The sequence below is a fragment of the Alosa alosa genome, chromosome 18 (assembly GCF_017589495.1).
Source record: "Alosa alosa isolate M-15738 ecotype Scorff River chromosome 18, AALO_Geno_1.1, whole genome shotgun sequence".
In the NCBI taxonomy this organism is placed as follows: domain Eukaryota; kingdom Metazoa; phylum Chordata; class Actinopteri; order Clupeiformes; family Clupeidae; genus Alosa; species Alosa alosa.
In genome coordinates this window covers 26,695,551-26,714,838 of record NC_063206.1, presented here as the reverse complement: position 1 = coordinate 26,714,838, position 19,288 = coordinate 26,695,551, and the positions used below count along the sequence as shown (strand labels likewise).

At 44.0% G+C, this 19,288-nt stretch overlaps 1 protein-coding gene across 1 annotated transcript in view; it reads right to left on the bottom strand.

Annotated features, from left to right (window-relative positions):
- adgrb3 (adhesion G protein-coupled receptor B3) overlaps nt 1–19,288 on the bottom strand; it is a 146,777-nt gene that overhangs the window by 41,090 nt on the left and 86,399 nt on the right. The window contains 4 exon segments of the mRNA XM_048269104.1: nt 720–763; nt 2,382–2,484; nt 8,767–8,842; nt 10,794–10,940. Of these exon segments, the coding sequence (XP_048125061.1) occupies nt 720–763; nt 2,382–2,484; nt 8,767–8,842; nt 10,794–10,940 (370 nt within the window).

Genomic DNA, 19,288 nt, shown 5'->3' with positions numbered 1-19,288 from the left:
GATCACACTGACCAACGGCAAACGGCAGGTTTCCTGTTGTTCTCTATGGTTCGGCAGCGGACAGTGGCAGCGCTATAGTGTGATGCTAGCGTTGAACAAGCTGAGCGTTGAACTTGTTTCAACTTTCAAAGCGCAACGCAAGCGTATTCAATTGTCAGTTTAGGCAAACCGTTTGGGTTACTTAGGACCGAGATTGAACTTATTATGGTCTGAGTGCTGCACTAAGCTTGTCACTGCTGTTTGCCGCTGGCCAGTGTGATCCCCGCCTTAAGGTCCTGTCCATTGGGGGAAGCTGTCAATACCACGGTGAAGAGGTGTTAATTGCAGTTTGCGGTATAACAGAGAATTAACTGAAGTGGACCTGGCTTGATAGGTTCGAGAGCAAATGAAGACCGAGGTGGAAAAAGCACCAGCATTCACAGCACAATACACCACACAGCATTGTGTTCACAGTGCTGGATAAAATGAATAAGGAGAAGACCACAAAGGTCTTTGGGTGGACCAAGTTGCTTAATGCAAAACCATTAAAGGGATACATCTAAAAAACAAGAATCTCATTATTTTCACAAGGTTATGGCATAGCGTGGGCCTATATACAGCACACATAACAAATCCAGTCTGTGCTGCCTAGATACACATGACACATTAGTTTCCATGTGTGGGTTTCCATGGATACAGAGCTACAGGACATTCAGAGGCAGGAAAATGGCTTTACTTACATGATGGTACTATCCCACAATGCACAGAAAGGATTCTTTGTTCCCTATGAGAAAAAGGAGAGAAGAACATGCAGTAACATCAATGGCAAGGCACTCGCCAAAAAGAAAAACATATTTTTGAATCAATCTGCCCAAAATATAATTGACCAAAAAATGGCACAGTCTCAAAAAAGGTACACAAGCTACAGTGGAATTTGCTAACAGGGGTCTTGGGCTGATCAGAGACCCTGTATTCAATAGATTGCCCCCTCTATCTATGATGTTAAAGCAAAGTACTCGGCTGTAAAAGCCCCTGTCCTTGTAATTGTCCGACTATAGAGCTGTGTGGTATCCTGACACTTAAAAACAGGACCACCCAGAGCCCCTGCAAATTAATTATTGAACTAATTACTCTCCTTTGTTTGTTGATTAATGCGCTTTGAACATATGGCCCCCGTCAGTCAGGCGACAAAGCCAGAGGACGAATCCTGACCAATTCCCCTTGTGAAGTTTGACAGGGACATGTGACCTCATGCGTTTGCAAGGAGTGAGAGCAGAACACGTGCTCGCCTGCCAAACGATGTCAAGTATCACCAGATGAGGCTTCTTCTCATGCCTGTCTGAAAGATTGCAGAAGGCACTTCAAACTACACGTATATTAAATAAGTTAGGGGGTGAAAACTAGCCAGAGCCATTATGGGGAGCCCGTCTGTCAAGTTTAAAGTTGGCAGCAAGTTTTGATTTAATTGAATGTCTTTTGAAACGGCTATCATAATGCATTGGGGGAAGTGAAAATCTATATACATGGTTGTCATCGTCGTTTTGAGCCATTTGTGATTCAAATCTCATTTCTGTCACTAATTTATGGAGCCCTCGGGTCCGTGCGCACACACTGCGTGAAAACATTCAGCATTTAAAGTGGAGCATAGGCTGACAGAGGGAATAGATGTGCATTTAGTATGCACGGAAGATGAACTGAGTGACTATGCACATTTACACTTTGGGGATCAGAGAGAGCAGTATGCAGTATGGACGGAGTATGGAGTAATGTCATGCTGAGAGATGCACAGACTAGGGGACGAAGCCATGGCCTCATGATCACTATGAGCAAATGTGTTCTAGTGTATGCAGAGGAGCATTCCTGTGTACAGTAGATTGGACAAATATATGCTAACAAGAAGAAGTCAATGTTGTATGGATTTGAGCAGACAGTAATTGATGCAGTACACACACAATAGTAGACATATGTATTTCATGGACTGTCCATTCCACCTCCAACATACTAATATATAGATGTAGATACATTTGACTGTATACTGTATGTATGTATGTATGTATGTATGTATGTATGTATATATGTATGTATGTATGTATGTATATGTAATTATGTATGTATGTATGTATGTAATGACGTATGTATGTATGTATGTATGTATGTATGTATGTGAGTATGTATGTATAGGTAAATAGATGTATACAGTAGATAGGTAGATAGAAAGATAGATAGCTAAGGGGTAGCTGTATTAAAGCTTTTGCACCCACGTAAAATGAAGAAGCACAGCATTTGGCCATGGCGCTGACAATGCTGCGTTTGCAAGTGTACATAAATCTGGCCCTGAGTGTTTTGAATAAGAAGAGGTGTGTACAGTCAGTGTTTGCACTGTGTGGAGGGAGTTTACTTACATTGGCCAGGTGAGCGAGCTCGATCTCCATCTGCACCTCTGTGACCTTTGGCTCTGGGCGCACCGTCACGGCGATGACCTTGGAGTTCACAGCTGTGTTATTCCTGCACAAGAAATGGAAGTGTGTCAAAACCAAGAGCAAAGAGCAAAAGCATGACTACACCTCCTCTATGGCAAATCATATGTGCCATTTCTATTACTATACCCATCTACTCAATAATAACTCAAATAATAACACAGTAAACTAAAGTAAAAAAAGAAACTCTGCCTGTCACCAAGGTCACTTTATATGGTGCACTTTAAATTATCCAAGGTGAGATTCAATTCTGACAAGTCATATTCAGGTCATCTAAATGTATGACTTCTAAAATGTGGTTTCCCTCAGTCACATGCCAGGGAACTGCCTTACATTAACCTCCACAGTAACAATTGATTTGTGAATGGCTGCACATCCAGTCCTATAGCTCCCGGAAATGCCTTTTTTTTGTGATGGAGGGGGGTGTCTTTGTCTGCCAACCTTCCCCCCAAAGGGCAAGGCAGGACAAAGACAATATCCCAGTAGCCAAATCACTTCTGGTGCTCTTCTCTATGCAAATGATCCAACTGTTATTGGAGACAATTTGTGAAGCCTTAGTTAAGAGGCACTCACAGCTCCATAACTGTTACTTTAGGCGATTTAGGCAATATTCAATCACAACACAGAAAAAAAAAATATGAAACAGCCAAACAGCAGAGTGGCACCTCTTGACAGGCCTTTCATTTTGTTCAGGTGGATGCATCTGCCACCAATTACAGTGTGATGATTGAGGTAATTAGCCCAGCACATAACATCATAACCCCCCCCCCACCCCCCAGGGAAGGGTCTAATGCGAATAGTTCATTCTGACTGAAATAACATACATAACAAACGCTGTCGATCACATTTGGCAAATGTGATACATTCGTGTACATGCTAGTGTTACACAAACAAGATTTCCTTTTATTTTGTCAGCAGATACTGATTAAACTCTCACCAAGCCTTACCAAATTGGAAATTAAAGCACACAAATACATTTAATTACAAGAGCTCTTAGGATCTTAGTTTAAAGCAAAATCTTTGCGTTCTTTCCTCCCCATGGCAAGCATAATGAGCTTTGATCACACACACACACACACACACACACACACACACACACACACAACCAGAACGAATTTCCACAGAAACATTTGTCACAAAGGCCAACTCTGGGCATGATTTCACGGTCCATTTGATCCAAGACACCAAGATTGAGCATAGACACAGCACAGGAACTCCATCCCTTGAAAGATTCACTGTATATACTGTATAGCCTTTCTTGCCAAACAGTTAGAATCCTAAAGAGATATTTTCATTCAGTGCTCTTTTATCATAGAAACGGCATCTGTCGAATATGGCAGAGAAAAATCCCACAGCTAACCTATCCTGACAACCCCCCTTTTGTCTTTGATTATTTCATTCTGGTCATACTTTTGCCGCGATGAATGTCCTCAAAGTTCATACCTGCATAGAAAATGGATGGCACTTCCTTCTTCGGATAATGTATTCTTGAACAAAAGCCTTACCTCAGTGATTATGAAAGTAGGCATTTTTTATACCTCAGGTACAAAGACATTTCTTTTCTTAGCAATCACAGAAGTCATGGTGGAGTACGGAGCATATGATTAGAGTCATATATAAAGAAGGACTGCAACTCACTGTAATTACTTTGATTACTCATTTAGCTTATTTGGGTCATGCTTAATTAAAATGCAAGTTACAATTCATCACTTTCGCATAAAAGCCTTCCAGCTGACAATGTCATAGCTTTGCACTTCTAAAGTTTCCTTCCCCCGCTTCAGGACATGTTGTTCCACATGATGTGTTTTAGTGGGGAAATCAAGAAATCACTAAAGTGCAACTCATCCTCATAGACAGACATCTTTTTTTTTTGCACTCCTGCAAAGTTTAGTCTTATGCAACTGTGCCCTACGAAAGTTTCCCCTTGTCACCACAAAGTCATGCAGGCTTCTGTTCTCCCTCTCCAACCTCTTCCCGACAATAAAAAACACTCCTCACACATGGGCAAAGGTGTGTTGCTGGTTCCCTAGATGTCTATCTATTCTTTTGAGTTGCTAAGGAGCAGAGCGTTTTTTTTAAGGAAATCTCGCTCTGCTTTTCTGTCATTTTTTTCCCTCTTTCTTTCTTCCTGCTGTGCTCCCACCCCTGGGGGCTTGTATCCCATGGAGACAACACACTGCGGGTCAGCGCGAAAGCGAACGGTGGGGAAGAAAGCAAGACTGACAGCTCAGGTGCACTCTAGGCATTGTCCTAGGAGGTCAATGCTCTCCTACACTCCCTCCGGGTCTGCGGGAGAAAGCGAGAACAGGAGCTTTTTTTTCTTCTTCTGGCAGGCAACGACAGCACACAAACTCAGTAAGAAACCTTTCAGCTTTGATGTGTTCAACAAGCATTACGTTAGCTGGGTCTCATACAGTACATTCCCTACTATTTTCTCTTTTCTTCTCTCTTGATGTCCTGTTAACTCCTCCGTCACAAAACACCATCATCAAATCATTAAAGCTCAAATCTGCCTCTTGACCTTGCAGTATAGCTTACCCCTCTGTCAGAGTATTTCCACTAGGACTTCGCCACATCGTGCCTTCACATTCATTACAAACACTAAATCTCGTTTTCCAGGCATTACTAAAATTGACAGAACGTCTTCGTACAACTGACATAAATTCTGGAAATTCTTGAATTTCCTCTATCTGTGTTCACTTATATCTTTAACACATCATTGGCTCAAGAGACAGTTCCTACTTGCCTCAAGCAGTCTGTTATTGTTCCAGTACCGAAAAACAAAAGTCCATCATGTCTGAATGACTACCAGTAGCCCTGACGCCTACAGTGATGAAGTGTTTTGAGAAGCTTGAAAAACATTATCTGCTCATCCCTCCCTGCCTCCTTCGACCCCTCCAATTTGCTTACAGAGCCAACAGGTCTACAGAGGATGCCATCTCAAACCTCATGCACACCACCTTAACTCACCTGGAGGAGGGGAATGGGAATTATGTGAGGATGCTGTTCATTGACTTTAGTTCAGCATTCAACACGATAGTACCTCTCACCTTGGTCACAAAGATGAAGGCCTTAGGACTGAACACCACCCTGTGTCACTGGATATTTGACTTCCTCACCAACCGTTCACAAGTGGTTAGAGTGGGGGTCTGACATCTGACTCATTAACCATCAGCACTGGTGCTCCCCAAGGCTGTGTTTTGAGTCCACTGCTGTACAACATCTACACACATGACTGCAAAGCCAACAGTAGTCATACCTCCATCATCAAGTTTGCAGATGACACAGTGATCTTGGGCCTGATTAGTAACAACAATGAACAGTTCTACTTGGATCAGGTTGATGAGGTGGGCACACAGTGGTGTCAATCTAACATCTTGACACTGAATATCAATAAAACCAAGGAAATGGTAGTGGATTACAGAAGGCAGCAGCAGAACTACAGTTACACCCCACTAATGATCAGCGGGCAACCTGTAGAGAGAGTCACAAGTTTTAAATACCTTGGTGTCCACATTACTGAAGACTTAACATGGACTGTTAACACTCAATATGTTCTGAAGAAGTCCAGACAATCCACTCTACTTCCTTCGTCAGCTAAGGAAATTCAAAGTTTCTACATCCATCATGAAGGCCTTCTACACTTCAGCGGTTGAGAGTGTTCTAACTGGTAGCATCATCACCTGGTATGGGAACTCCACAGTTCGAGATTGTAGTACTCTGCAGAGAGTAGTGCGCTCAGCTGAACGCATTATAAGAACTCAACTCCCTGCTCTACAAGATATCTATTCCAGAAGAGTACTCCTAAGAGCCCAAAAGATTCTGAAGGACTCTTCTCATCCTAACAATGGATTATTCCTACCGCTGAAATCAAGAAGACGCCTATGTAGTCACAAAGCCAGAACTGAGAGACTCAGGAGAAGTTTTTATCCCCAGGCCATCCTCAACTCTGAACTCACACTATACTGACTTTGCACACATTCACCCTCAGCACTCTCAAACATTTCCCAACTCTGAACTCACACTATACTGACTTTGCACTCATTCACTCCTCAGCACTCATGACCCCCTCCCACACACACACACACACACCCACACACACACTACAAGACTTTTAGCACTTTTACATCCCTCTCCCTATGCTACAGACCTTTTATTTATTTTTTTATTTCATCACACGCCAAAAACACACAAACACACACACACACACACACACACACACACACACACACACACACACACAAACACGCAAACGCGCACACACACACACACACACACACACATATCTGACTTTCTCCAACTTTTGCACACTTTTTTATTTATTACTTTTGATTTCTCCTCCATCTACCCATGTCCTTGATTGCCTAGCCTTTTTTCTGCCACCCCACCCCCACCCCACCCCCCTATCCCAACACACACACTTACATCATCACTGTCATCACTTCACATACATACAGCACTCCTCTACATACTTGCTGCACACTGCCCCCCCACATATACACAGCACATTGTCTTCAGGATCTTCTCCAACACACATCCTCTACATACTTACAGCACACTGCCCCCACCTACCCACCTACACACTACACATACACACACACACAGTCACTGCTCCACTCCCCCCCCACCACACACACATCTTCACTGTCATCACTCACATACATTACATACAGTACTCTGCTTGCAATAGTAAGTCCCTGCCCCCCCCATACATACACAGCACATTATTTCATCAGGAAGCTTCTCCAACACACATCCCCAACATACTTACAGCACACTGCCCCCCCCAATACACAGCACATTGTCTCATGAGGAAGCTTCTCCAACACACATATTGCACACTGCCCTCTCCCCACATACACAGCACACTATCCCATCTCCCCTGTCATCCCCCAACACACACACCAAGACCCCTGGCAGTTGGGTTAGCCCTTGAGCCGTGGATCTGCCCAAGGTTTCTTCCTTGGTAAGGGAGTTTTTCTTCTTGCCCCTGTTGCTCTTGGGTGCTCCTTGTTGGTGCCCCCCACCCAATCCCAATCCTCCCCACCTTTCTTATGCAGCCCTTGCCACTTAATCTACTAAACCCCTCTTCTACTGCACTTTTTACCCCCATTAATGCACAAATAGGCTGACACCAGACATAATTTCACTGCATTTCTTACTTCCAGTAACTATATGCATGTGACAATAAACTTCCTTGTATCCTTGTATCCTTGTATCTATCTATCTATCTATCTATTTCTATTTACCTATCTACTGTATACATCTATCTATCTATACATCTATTTACCTATACATACATACTTACATACATACATACATACGTACATACATACATACATACATACATACATACATACATACATACATACATACATACATACATACATATCATAAATCCACTGGGGTCTTTAAGTGCGTCTCCTTGAACTGTCATTCCTCATTTTTTCAGCCTCTTGACCCACAAGACATAGACACACTTCTAATGAGCAGAGAATTAGGAAGACAAGTGCCAGCACCCTCCTAACTTGTGAACTAAGAAAAAGCATTGTCCAGTATACTGAATATCGATCAAAAATAGCATGAATGCATAAATTCAATCATGTTGGATTTAACCTTTGAAACATCTAATGGCGCTGGACAGCTTTCTCCCACTCTAAATTGATGATGAATTGAGAATGAAATTGTGCTTACTTGTGTTGCTAGGGTTGCCCTTTAAAATGTGTCCATGTAGAAATTACTAGCGACAGGGTGTAGAGGATGAATTGCAACATATTAACTGAAAGCATTCTGTTCTATTGTCCTTCCAGGAAACTTTAAGGGACGAATTATATTGGGCATGAGATTATTTCTCCAGCCACAACAAAATGGACAGTCTGGTCATTGTGTAGGAGAACTTAGATGTTTGGTTAGTGTTTTTGTTTGTCTAGTGTCCGTGGACATTAATTCAGCAAGCGTTTTATGGAGAGATGCATTAGTGGGACTTAATGAGAGTGCTAAGTAAATAAAATAAATATAAAAAAATAACAGGAACAGAACCTGTGAGTGAAATTAATCTATTATTGTCATTCCAAGCAAGTTGTTGACATCTCAAAGAACAACAACAATGTTGTCAGACACTTCCTCTCTGGTGTCCTATTGCCCCACAATTACAAAAAACAAAATGTTAGTCAGTATTCCCAGGGTGCCCCAGTGTTTGCATACAGTATCAAAGTCTTAATCAAATACACACAAATCATGTATTAGCTATTATGCTGGGAATAGATATCATGACTTTCATTAGTGTGTGTCTGTGTGGTGACTGACTTACTTTGGGGATGGCAACATCAGCCCCAGTGTCTTGTATAGGACTGTCCCAAGTATGAACACAGGCGACCCATCCATGTCTGTGGAGGAATGCAGATATGTGATTGGTTACATTGCTGGGAGAGCAATATATATCATAACCAGGCAGCCTCTTAATGGCTGGGCTGTTGCTGATGGGTAATTTTTCACATAAACAGTTAGTTGATCCTTTCCACCAGAAAGCAGAAAGGTGAAACAACAACAATGGCACAATATGAGATGGATTGTGTTCCACAAAAAGTTTGAGACGCTTGACTTCAGGGACGAAACTGAGCATGATAAATGGTGCATGATAAACATTCCCCGTCCACTTTAATTTGGAATCAATACACAGCACAATGTTCCACACACAATACAACACAATGCTAAAACAATAACAAAACATAACAAATGAAGGACTTTCCTTAAATCTCTGGGATCTCAGTGAGATCTAAAGCTTGCTGGCTTTAGACTACCGTATATTTGGCCCAGTGGTGCCAGCTAAGCTCCCCACACCCCTGTAACTTTACTGCCAGCAGTGCATTAAGCAATACGTTAGCGCTGTCCCCCGTGAGCGATTGATCCGGCGAGTACATTATTTCGTGTTGAAAAATATCCCTCCCCAAAGCCAGAGCAGCTGACCCTTGTTAAAGAAGGTCTCCGTGCATTTCTCACAAAGTGAAGATTCTTGCCAGGCTCCATGCAATGAACAGAGAGTGACTTATGCCCCCCATCAATCCAGCCTCGCCTTTCTCCCTTCCTTCTCTATCTGTGATATACTTCAGATAAGACTGATCAAACTAATTAACGGAATTGTCTGGCATGCGAGAGGGAGAGGGCTTGCAACCTGGCATTGTTTAAGTGGATGCTGAGAAATGCTGTGTTGCCTGAATATAAAAATGGCTTTTGCCCTGGTGAGTGAAACCACAAACCACTTGGTTCGCAGCTGACCAGCTGACAGCGTCCCTGTTTTACACAGAGTTACCTCCCTCTAGCTCTCATCAGAAATCTTAATTATGACCATCTGGGTCTGGATCTGACTGTTCTTTCCAGTCGAGGAGTTCTGGACACATTTCACAATGAATGCACAAGCTCATCGTGCTTGTTTTTATTGTTAAAGTTTGGCATTTTAAGTGATCATGAATGATCTGAATTTTCGCCCCACGTTCCAGTTCTCGACTTTCGCACCTTGTATACGCTGACAGGAGCTATATTTAACTGGCTTGACGGTGCACTCCAGTGGATGATGGAGCAACCAAAAAGGTCAGGCTCGGGGAAGTAACTAAATGTAATCAGCCACGACTGAGCAGTGCTCTGGCCACGCACCAACTGTTGTGGCTCTCTGCAGTGATTTAGGAACCAAATGGGAGGCGACGGTAAACAAGCCACACGGAGGTTCAGGAGAAGCCCGTCCAAAAGATCTAAAGCTGGAGGAAACCTCTCACACAAATATTACAGTGACACCAACACTAAACAAGAGTGAGCCCAGGGGGAATGTATTTAGAGGTGCCATCCATATATCAACGTGTACATTTCCATAGATTGGATACATGGGAATGTTGTACCAATCAAGCAAACTGTGTCTCAGTCCACAAACATGGGCTATATATGGCTGTGTTTCTGCTTACGGTAATAGGGTGACTTTTTTTATTTGCACAGTGTGACCACAGGTGTTACACATCACATGGACTGCACAGTAGTGTGTGTGTGTGTGAAAGTATATATACTCTGTTGATCCCGTGAGGGAAATTTGGTCTCTGCATTTATCCCAATCCGTAAATTAGTGAAACACAAACAGCACAGGGGAGCAGTGAGGGGTTAGGTGCCTTGCTCAAGGGCACTTCAGCCGTGGATGTGGGTATGGGAGAGCAGTGCTCAACCACTTCCCCCGCCCACATTTGTCCTACTGGAATCGGCAACCCTTCGGTTACAAGCCCAAAGCCCTAACCAGTAGGCCACGGCTGCCCCTCCATCCACGGCTGATGGATGCTGTGTGCTGTGTGTCTACTTTACCTGCAGACTGTGGTAGAAAAATGCCCTTGGGGATGACCACTTTGTCTTCAGAGTTCCTGGCCCAGTCCACCATCCCCTTCCTGCCCTTCATGGGGAAATTGATGTCGGTCATGACGGACACTGCCGGGAGCCTCTGGATGCTGGCCACTGGTGAAGTAACACACACACACACAAACACACACACACACACACACACACAGACACACACACACACACTGCTTTTGAGTAACAATGTGACTGGGATGAGACAATGTGATTTTGACTGGACAGACAGACAGACAGACAGACAGTTAGTTAGTTGTTTTTGAAGTTGACAGTTTGTGAAGTGTGATAAATTCAATAGCTCCTTCGCTTACGCACTGACGCCCCAGGATACATGTGAGATGTTCAATAAACCCTCCAGCCGAGGTGTCGGCATTACATAACCCAATCATTGACGGCTGACATTAATCCCTGCTGTCAGAATCCTCTCTGAATTGTATCAGTCATACAGGCTGTTATGAGTCCCCTACCTCTCAGGGCTGTCTCCCGTATGTCTGCTACACACCTTGGGTAGTTTCATAGCCTCAGCACGAGGCATCTGTGCATGACGTGGCAGCAACACATGCAGCCACAGCTAGGATATCACCCATTTCGTCTCACAAGAAACCAGTCAAAACAGGCTAACACCTCTATTCCTCTGAGACAGGTCTGTGGCCCCACACAGCAACCTTTTAGTTGTTTACGAGTCACTGTGTGTGTGTGTGTGTGTGTGTGTGTGTGTGTGTGTGTGTGTGTGTGTGTGTGTGTGTGTGTGTGTGTGTGTGTGTGTGTGTGTGTGTGTAAGCTGTTTGCACAAAGCATGATATCCCATGGGGTCAGCATGTCAAGTAAACTACTTCTTTTTCAATGTCAATTTCACAGAACACAAGCGTCAGGCATCTCCAAACGTATTCACATCCCAGGATAGGACCATGGAGAGATATGAAAACATGCAAGTGTGAAGGTTAAAGAAAGTGCATCACTATGCTGAAGTTTGGGTAAAATTCAAATGAAAAATGATTTCATAGGACCTGATAAATTGCTAAAATGACACATATCCTTCTGTTCTAGGAGATAACAAGAGGCTCCAGATCTATCTGAAATAACACTGTGCAATTAGAAACCTGCCAGACAAAAAAATCTGTGTGCTCAACAGGGAGTGTTTTAATGAAACACCCCATTTTGGAATTAAAAAAAGTCAGTTTCTTTCCACTCATCCGCTAACTAGGCTCAGTCGGAAGGGCATCTGATCCAATGTGTTGTTCTGGCTGCCTTTACTAACGCTGGGCGGTGTGAACTTCACCAAGGAGGCGACAGCTGCGACTCTGTCCAGAGTTCTGCCACAAGAGATGCCATCATGTCGCCTCCTCCACCTCCTCCTCTTCCTCCTTCACACAGACTGAGTAGCAACCGCTAACGCTAACAGCGGGATAAACACGACCTCTCTGATAATGGCTGGAGCAACAGAGACATGTTCTCATCCACCTACAGTATTTCTTTTCAGTTGGAGAGAAGGGAATTAATTGATTTCAATGGAGGTGGCAGATTAGACGCTAACACCTCCACCCCCGTCTAAATGACAGCGAGCGCTCCACTTTATGCTGGCATTCCCGGAGAAATTATCTTCTTAAGAAACCTCTCTCTTTCTCTCACTTTCTCTCTCTCTCTCCGGCTCTGGTAATTGACAGACACCAGCTCTTTTTGCTGGTATGAACCTGTGGTACGACAGGTTTAAGAATGACAGTAAGCCCTCTCTTTTACAACGCATTTGGATGGCTTTGAAGGGGCTTTTACACATGGATGCAAACCCAATGCTTGGAGAGCAAGGAAGCGAACAACAGAGAGAGAGAAAGAGAGACAGAGAGAGAGAAAATTGAAAGATTGCTTTTCTCATTCTCTATGGCCCCCGTAAGGTTGTAATCTATGTAATTATTGGGTGGCATGTCATGTGAGACTCCTGGGCACGCCTCCGAGCCAGGCTAGATGCTTCCCCTGGCTCTCAGGTTGATGACATGATCTTGGACACCCAGATCGATGGTGGAACACCTCCATTAGGAGAAGAGGAGAGGAGAGGAGAGGAGAGGAGAGGAGGAGGAGAGGAGAGGAGGGGGAGCGGGAGGCAAAGGAAAGGGAGTAGGGCTCCAGGGGCTCTGTGGAGAACTGCCTCCGTCCTCCAGCCGTGTGCCAGCTTCCTCCTCCACAGTGCAGAATTAAGGGCCTGCAGATGCAGTATGTGCGCTTGGCATTAATGCACCGGGCTATTCTTCTCTGCTCTGCCACTAATGTTGTTTGGATACTGGCAAGGCTCCACAGAGAGAGAGAGAGAGAGAGAGCAAGAGAGAGAGAAAAAAAGAGGGGGCTTGGTCACGTGAATGAAGAACTGTGTTGTTTGTATGTGTATGTGTATGTGTGTTTGTGTGTGTGTGTGTGTGTGTGTGTGTGTGTGTGTGTGTGTGTGTGTGTGTGTGTGTGTGAGAGAGAGAGAGAGAGAGAGAGAGAGAGAGAGAGAGAGAGAGAGCTGTGTGTGTGTTTGTGTGTTTAAGAATTTGTGCGTGTGGGTTTGTTTATTTCTGTATGCATATACTGTATATCTGTGTGTGTGTGTGTGTGTGTGTGTGTGTGTGTGTGTGTGTGTGTGTGTGCGCGTTAAGGGAGTTAGGGGTTGCCGAGGGCTTAGGTGGGGATGATCCAGCAGCGGGCATGGAATCACAGAGAAGTTGAGACTCTGGAGGCTGTGGCAATGGAGCTCCACAGCGGCAGATGTTCTCTCCTCCAGGCTGGGGAAGAGCATTAGTCACAGGGCATATTGTGTGAAACCACAGGGATGGGAGAGTGTGGAGTCTGTGGAGTATTTGTGTATGTGTGTGTGTGTGTGTGTGTGTGTGTGTGTGTGTGTGTGTGTGTGTGTGTGTGTTTCACAGTGTGTGTGTCCATAACAGTATGTGTTTACGCTTCCATAATCGTGTGTGTGTGTGTGTGTGTGTGTGTGTGTGTGTGTGTGTGTGTGTGTGTGTGTGTGTGTGTGTGTGTGTGCGTGTGTGTGTATGCATGCAGGGAGAAGAAGCCATGCACTCTCAGGGCATATTGTGTGAAACTGCAGGAGGTCAGGATAATGGAGGAAGAGGTCCTTTCAAGACACAATGGGGAAACAGGACTCAAAACATCACTCAAAACACACTTAGAACCAAGGCACCGTAAATAATGTAAATTTTCCAGTCTGTCTTTCACTTTCCATATTTATGTGTGTGTTTGTGTGTATGTGTTTATGTGTTCGTGTGTGTGTGTATGTGTGTGTGTGTGTGTCTGTTTATGTGTGTGTGTCTGTTTGTGTGTGTGTGTGTGTGTGTAAGCAACATGAGCAAACCTTTAAAATCATTATTTGATGATTTCACTAATATCTAAGAGAACAACACGCTTGAAAATGCACCGTGAATGACCACCAACAACCAACAGCACCCGATCCCGATCCCTTGCTTTGAAAGAAAGATGTCCGGCATCACTGTGAATAGTAATGAGCAGAGCCCAAGGCTGCTGTAGGAAATCAATTCAAGCCATGCAGTAAGAGGCTTTAGGGGGTGACTATCCCTGGCTCATGACAGCTCATCACACTAGAGCCAGATGAGTCACCTTTGACAGCCTAGCCCCCTGCAGCTCAGGTGGAGCACGGAGGAGAGCACAACACCTCTACAAACATGGCCTGTGATGACCACTAGCAATGAGTAAACAGTGTGCCAGAGTGGGAAAATGATCTGGATTATAATGTCCAAATGTGGAAATGAGTGGCTGGCAGGTGCCCAGTTTCACCTCGTAGAGCTCTCTGGCTTGTCTAGTGTTTTCATACAGGTGGACACCTCCGAGTTCGTTATCCGTTTCTCTTGCATATACCAGAACAAGCCAGATTACGGAAAGGCTGAGGAAGCAGTGGGAAGGCTTCTGGCAGCTGAGCTTCCAAATATCAATACGCATCATAGGAGGAGGGTGACCTTGCGAGCAGACCAGAGAGACAGGAGAGGAATCCAAGTGGAACCAGAACTAACAATCTTTTCATCCTTCTCCTTCTGTGTCTGTCAGCAAGATGGCGTGGTTCAGATTCAGTTGTAGCACAGCGAGTCCCATCTCTGAGCAAGCCACAGGTCTCAGGTCAGAGAAGGCTGTGATGCTAATGCTGAAAAATGAGGAGGGATCAGACGCTTGTTGACCTCTAGCACTTCAACACCGAAGCCCTTAGTGTACCAGACATTCACATGCAATGTTAATAATTCTTCCAGCACTTTACCCACATCTGACTTATAGCGAAACCCAAAGTGATCTGAGAACCATTTCTTTAAAAAAAAAAGAAAAAAGAATACTCTTTGCTCCTTCCTTTACGAAATGGACACCGCTTGCTAACATGCATAAACGAATAATTTAGCTGTACCTTCTAGTGCCTTGATAAGTAAACTGATACAGAGAGTTGTGAGGAGTGTGAACCCATTACATAGTGTTTCATATTCCTGAAAGCACTTTGATTGGCTAAGATGGTGCACCACAGTGCAGAAATGGATGACTCACATTTCAGAAAACGTTGCAGTAGTTCAGGCAGGGGCCGGAGGTTTTTTTCCCCCAACCATATCGCGTCTGATGCGAACAGCATTTCCAAAAACATACTGAACACATAACTCGCCCCTAAACTTTTCCAAAAGACATTACTGAGCCGAAGCTTGTCATGTCAACTCATAGATCAGACGATGTCAGACACAGAGTGTGTGTCATTCGTTGTTTGGCTGGCTATCGCGTTTAGAATGTCCCTCCTCTTTTGGTTCAAATGCTTACCCCTTCTGTAGGCTGTGGAGCTCCGTGCGGAGGGTGACTCGATCGGAGAAAAGAGCAGAGGGAGTCGCATGTTCGCCACTCAAGGTTACACGGCTTAAAAAAGTGGAAGGACAGCGAGCGCAGCCAGCGGTGACAAGCGAGCGAGAGTATTTATCGCACTGTCAAGGCAGGGGCCATAAATTCAACTGGAAATGATACAGCAATATCTTATTTGGCCACATGACTTCCTCTTGGCCACCGCCACAACACTGGCACTGCATTTTCTTTATTTCTTCCTTCCTTCCTTCCTTTCTTCTCCCTTGCTCGCTCCATTCTTCTATATTTTTAATCAGAGAGAGCAGACAATAACTATAGCCGAAGGTTATTTACTCAAATGAATATGATGTCAATACAGGCATGCCCTATACGGGGCTGGGAATCAATAGTGGGAGCTTTATTTCTTATTTTGTTGTCATCTGCGCCACAGCCCAGGAGAGACAGAGGGGAATTGCCTTTAAGCTGCTAGGGGGGGAGACAACAGCGAGGGTGTCTTCAGTGAAAAATGGAGGGGATCTCTCCCGAGACTGGAGATTTCAGATTTGTTCCGTATTTCAATGTGAGCCCAACCTCTGGGGCCTGTCTGGGGCTTTGAGTTTGAAATACTGCTCTGAGGCCTGCACGCGACAGTGTTTGAAGATTTAATAAATAAATAAACGATTTGTTAATCAATTCCCTTTTTGTGGAAGAAAGGGAACAGTAGGGTTTTGCTAAAGGGGTTTTGAAAAGGCTTTGAGTTACACCAGCACAGCACAGGTTTGTGGGTGGGAGGAGAATTACAGCATGCAAAAAGCTCACATTACTCAGAAGATCCCTGAAATGGTTCATTTTTAAGAGCTACCCTCCACTGAAACAGGACATGCACGGCTGTTAGTGTGTGAGCATCCTTGCTCTCTATTAGTTATGTTGTCCCTCGATTTTCACTGTGTTTTTGTTTTTTTTGGTTATGGAGCCTCCACCTTCAAAGCTGTGCTACCCTCTCTTCCCATGGACAATTTCATCTAAAAAGCACTGCTGCCCTGTCCGGGGTGACACAGTAGCAATCTCACACACCATATACTGTTATAAACACAATAAGGAAGCACTTTCAGGGTTGGCTACCTCGGGAGATGATAAAAGATAGTCCTGGAAAGCACTCTGCCACATATAGAAAGTCACCAATCAAACTGCTACAGTATTTAATGCTGCTATTTAATTCGATTTAATTCTTTTCCAAGGACAACAGCCCAATGATAAATGAGAGCTGGCATATTTTGACAATAAGCAATTTAATGTGTATTCAAAAAAAATGTCTCGAGGTTGTACTTTGAGGCCACAGACTGACACAGAGGAGTATTTCTGTCTTTACCTTGCAGTCCCAAAGTCATGGAGAGAAGTAAAAGGCTACTTACTTCCCCACGAGCCAAGGACAAGGATGATTCAGTAATTAGGCCTATACAACTATAACTGTAGCATAGTGCCATCCCAGGGGCAACACTATGGCTGGAGAGGAGAAATATGAGGTGCACAAATATCACTGGTGCCATATTTCCCCTCCAGACAAAACAAACCATTTTAAGACAGAATAATGTTTGCAATTAATCGTTAGCATTCTCACACAGATATGCACACCCAGATCCCTATTAAACTAAATGGTCTCTTCAGTCTTAGTCTTAGTACTGTTTAGGGGAAAAAAAATAATTAGGAAAAATGGAATGTTGCTCACAAAAGGTAAAATGAACCCTATCAACTCACAATAGACCTCTCCAGAATAAGTCCCGCCTCCGTAACTTCCGTATCCATCCAACTTCCGGGCGTCGAATGTCTATGGGAAATAACATGGCGTTTCGAAATATCATACCGGTAAAACATCTGTAGGTGGCGAAGTAGAAAAAAATGGTGGGCCGATTGGCCTACACACTATAGAAATATATCAGTAAGAAGCACTAAGCTAACGCACGCTTCAGACGCTGCGACTCCCCTAGTCAAGGTTGCATAGCAACGGCAATGTTTCATAGTTTGTCTTCACCGAAATGGAGTTCGTGACACCAGAGCCTGTCTACGGAGGTGGCACTAACCCTGCGTGAAATCATCATGTTTGATAGGATGTTAATACATTCTGAAAACGTTACTGTTCTGATCAAGGTCATGCAAAATAAAGCTATCGACTCAATACGATTCAGCCTCTGATTCCTAGTCTGCTTTTCATTATCTGTTATTCGTGAAAAAAAATCTCATCTCGTCATGTCTTTAGTGTCTTCGTCGGCAATTTCTTTCTTTTTCAAATATCTCAATAACAGCCAACAAACTCGCACAGTCAAACCAAAGTTAAGTCATGTTGAAAAGAAGCTGAACCTTGCAAACGATTTACATTTATAGACCACTGAAACCACACATGAATCACACGTGAAAATGACCATCACGTTAGGTTGTGACTGGTTGGTTGTGAGCAAGATCTAACGCCCTCCTCCACCCGCGTACATCGCAACTAGCTCTCGGTTAGCATTAATAATCGTTTACTACTTAAACGGCACCGACAATAAAAAAATCCAGTGGAAACTAGATGGCAGAAGTGTGTAGGCCAATCGGTTCACCAGCCTTTTCTACTTTGTCACCTACAGAGTTTGACAGGTACGATCTTTCGAAACGCCATGTTATTTCCCATAGACATTTGACGACCGGAAGTTGGATGGATGCGGAAGTTACTGAGGCGGGACTTATTCAGGAGAGGTCTATGAGTGAACTGAAAATGAGCCATAAAATATTCAGAAGCTTTGTCGAATTAAACATTCATTCTGTTTGTGAATCACAATCTAGTATGTACATAAACTGAAGGACACCAGAAAGTAAATAAAACTAAACATTTTTTTTCTTATTCCTCTTTAAGGTAGCCTACCTCATGAGGTTTTCTCTACAAAATTCTTTCTCCCTCTCTTTCCCTCTCTCTCTTATACATACACACACACACACACTTGCACACAAATTCTCTCTCTTTCTTAAACTGATGCATACAGTTTACAGATGACATATTGGTGTCTGTGAAAAGTGGGTCATGTGTAACAAGCCAGAAACGTCCAGGAGGGCATGGAGGTGTGCGCAGAAACATGAGAAGCTGGAGATAGCCTAGCGTAGCCTAGCCTAGCGTAGCCTCGGTTAAAGATTCCCCCAGGGGATGGTTCAAGAGCGTAAATAATTGAGGCGATCTACATTAAAAGCATGCTTAGCTCGCTAAGTAATGCAACACGGACAATCAGGACGTCTTCATCCAGTTCAGTGTGTGTGTGTGTGTGTGTGTGTGTGTGTGTGTGTGTGTGCTCCCGTGCCATGCTAGCTGTGTGTGGTGCCACAGGGCTGGAGAAGAAATGAACAGCGGTGGCTCTGCCAGTGCGGTGAAGCCTTTGTGTCTGATGGGAGCCTTCAGATAAGTGAACCTGACAGTAAAGGGTGGTAACTTGGAGAGGAAGTCAGGGTTGGAGGGAGGGGCATAGGATGAGGAAGCCTTTCTACAATGACCTCCAGTGTGTCATGCTGTATCTCCCGGCTATGCTCTACACTACAACAACTCTCTCTGCGAAAGAACAGTCTTCCAGCAGTTACATATTTGCATACAGTATGTAGCCTACATTAAGTCTTCACTGAATGCATTT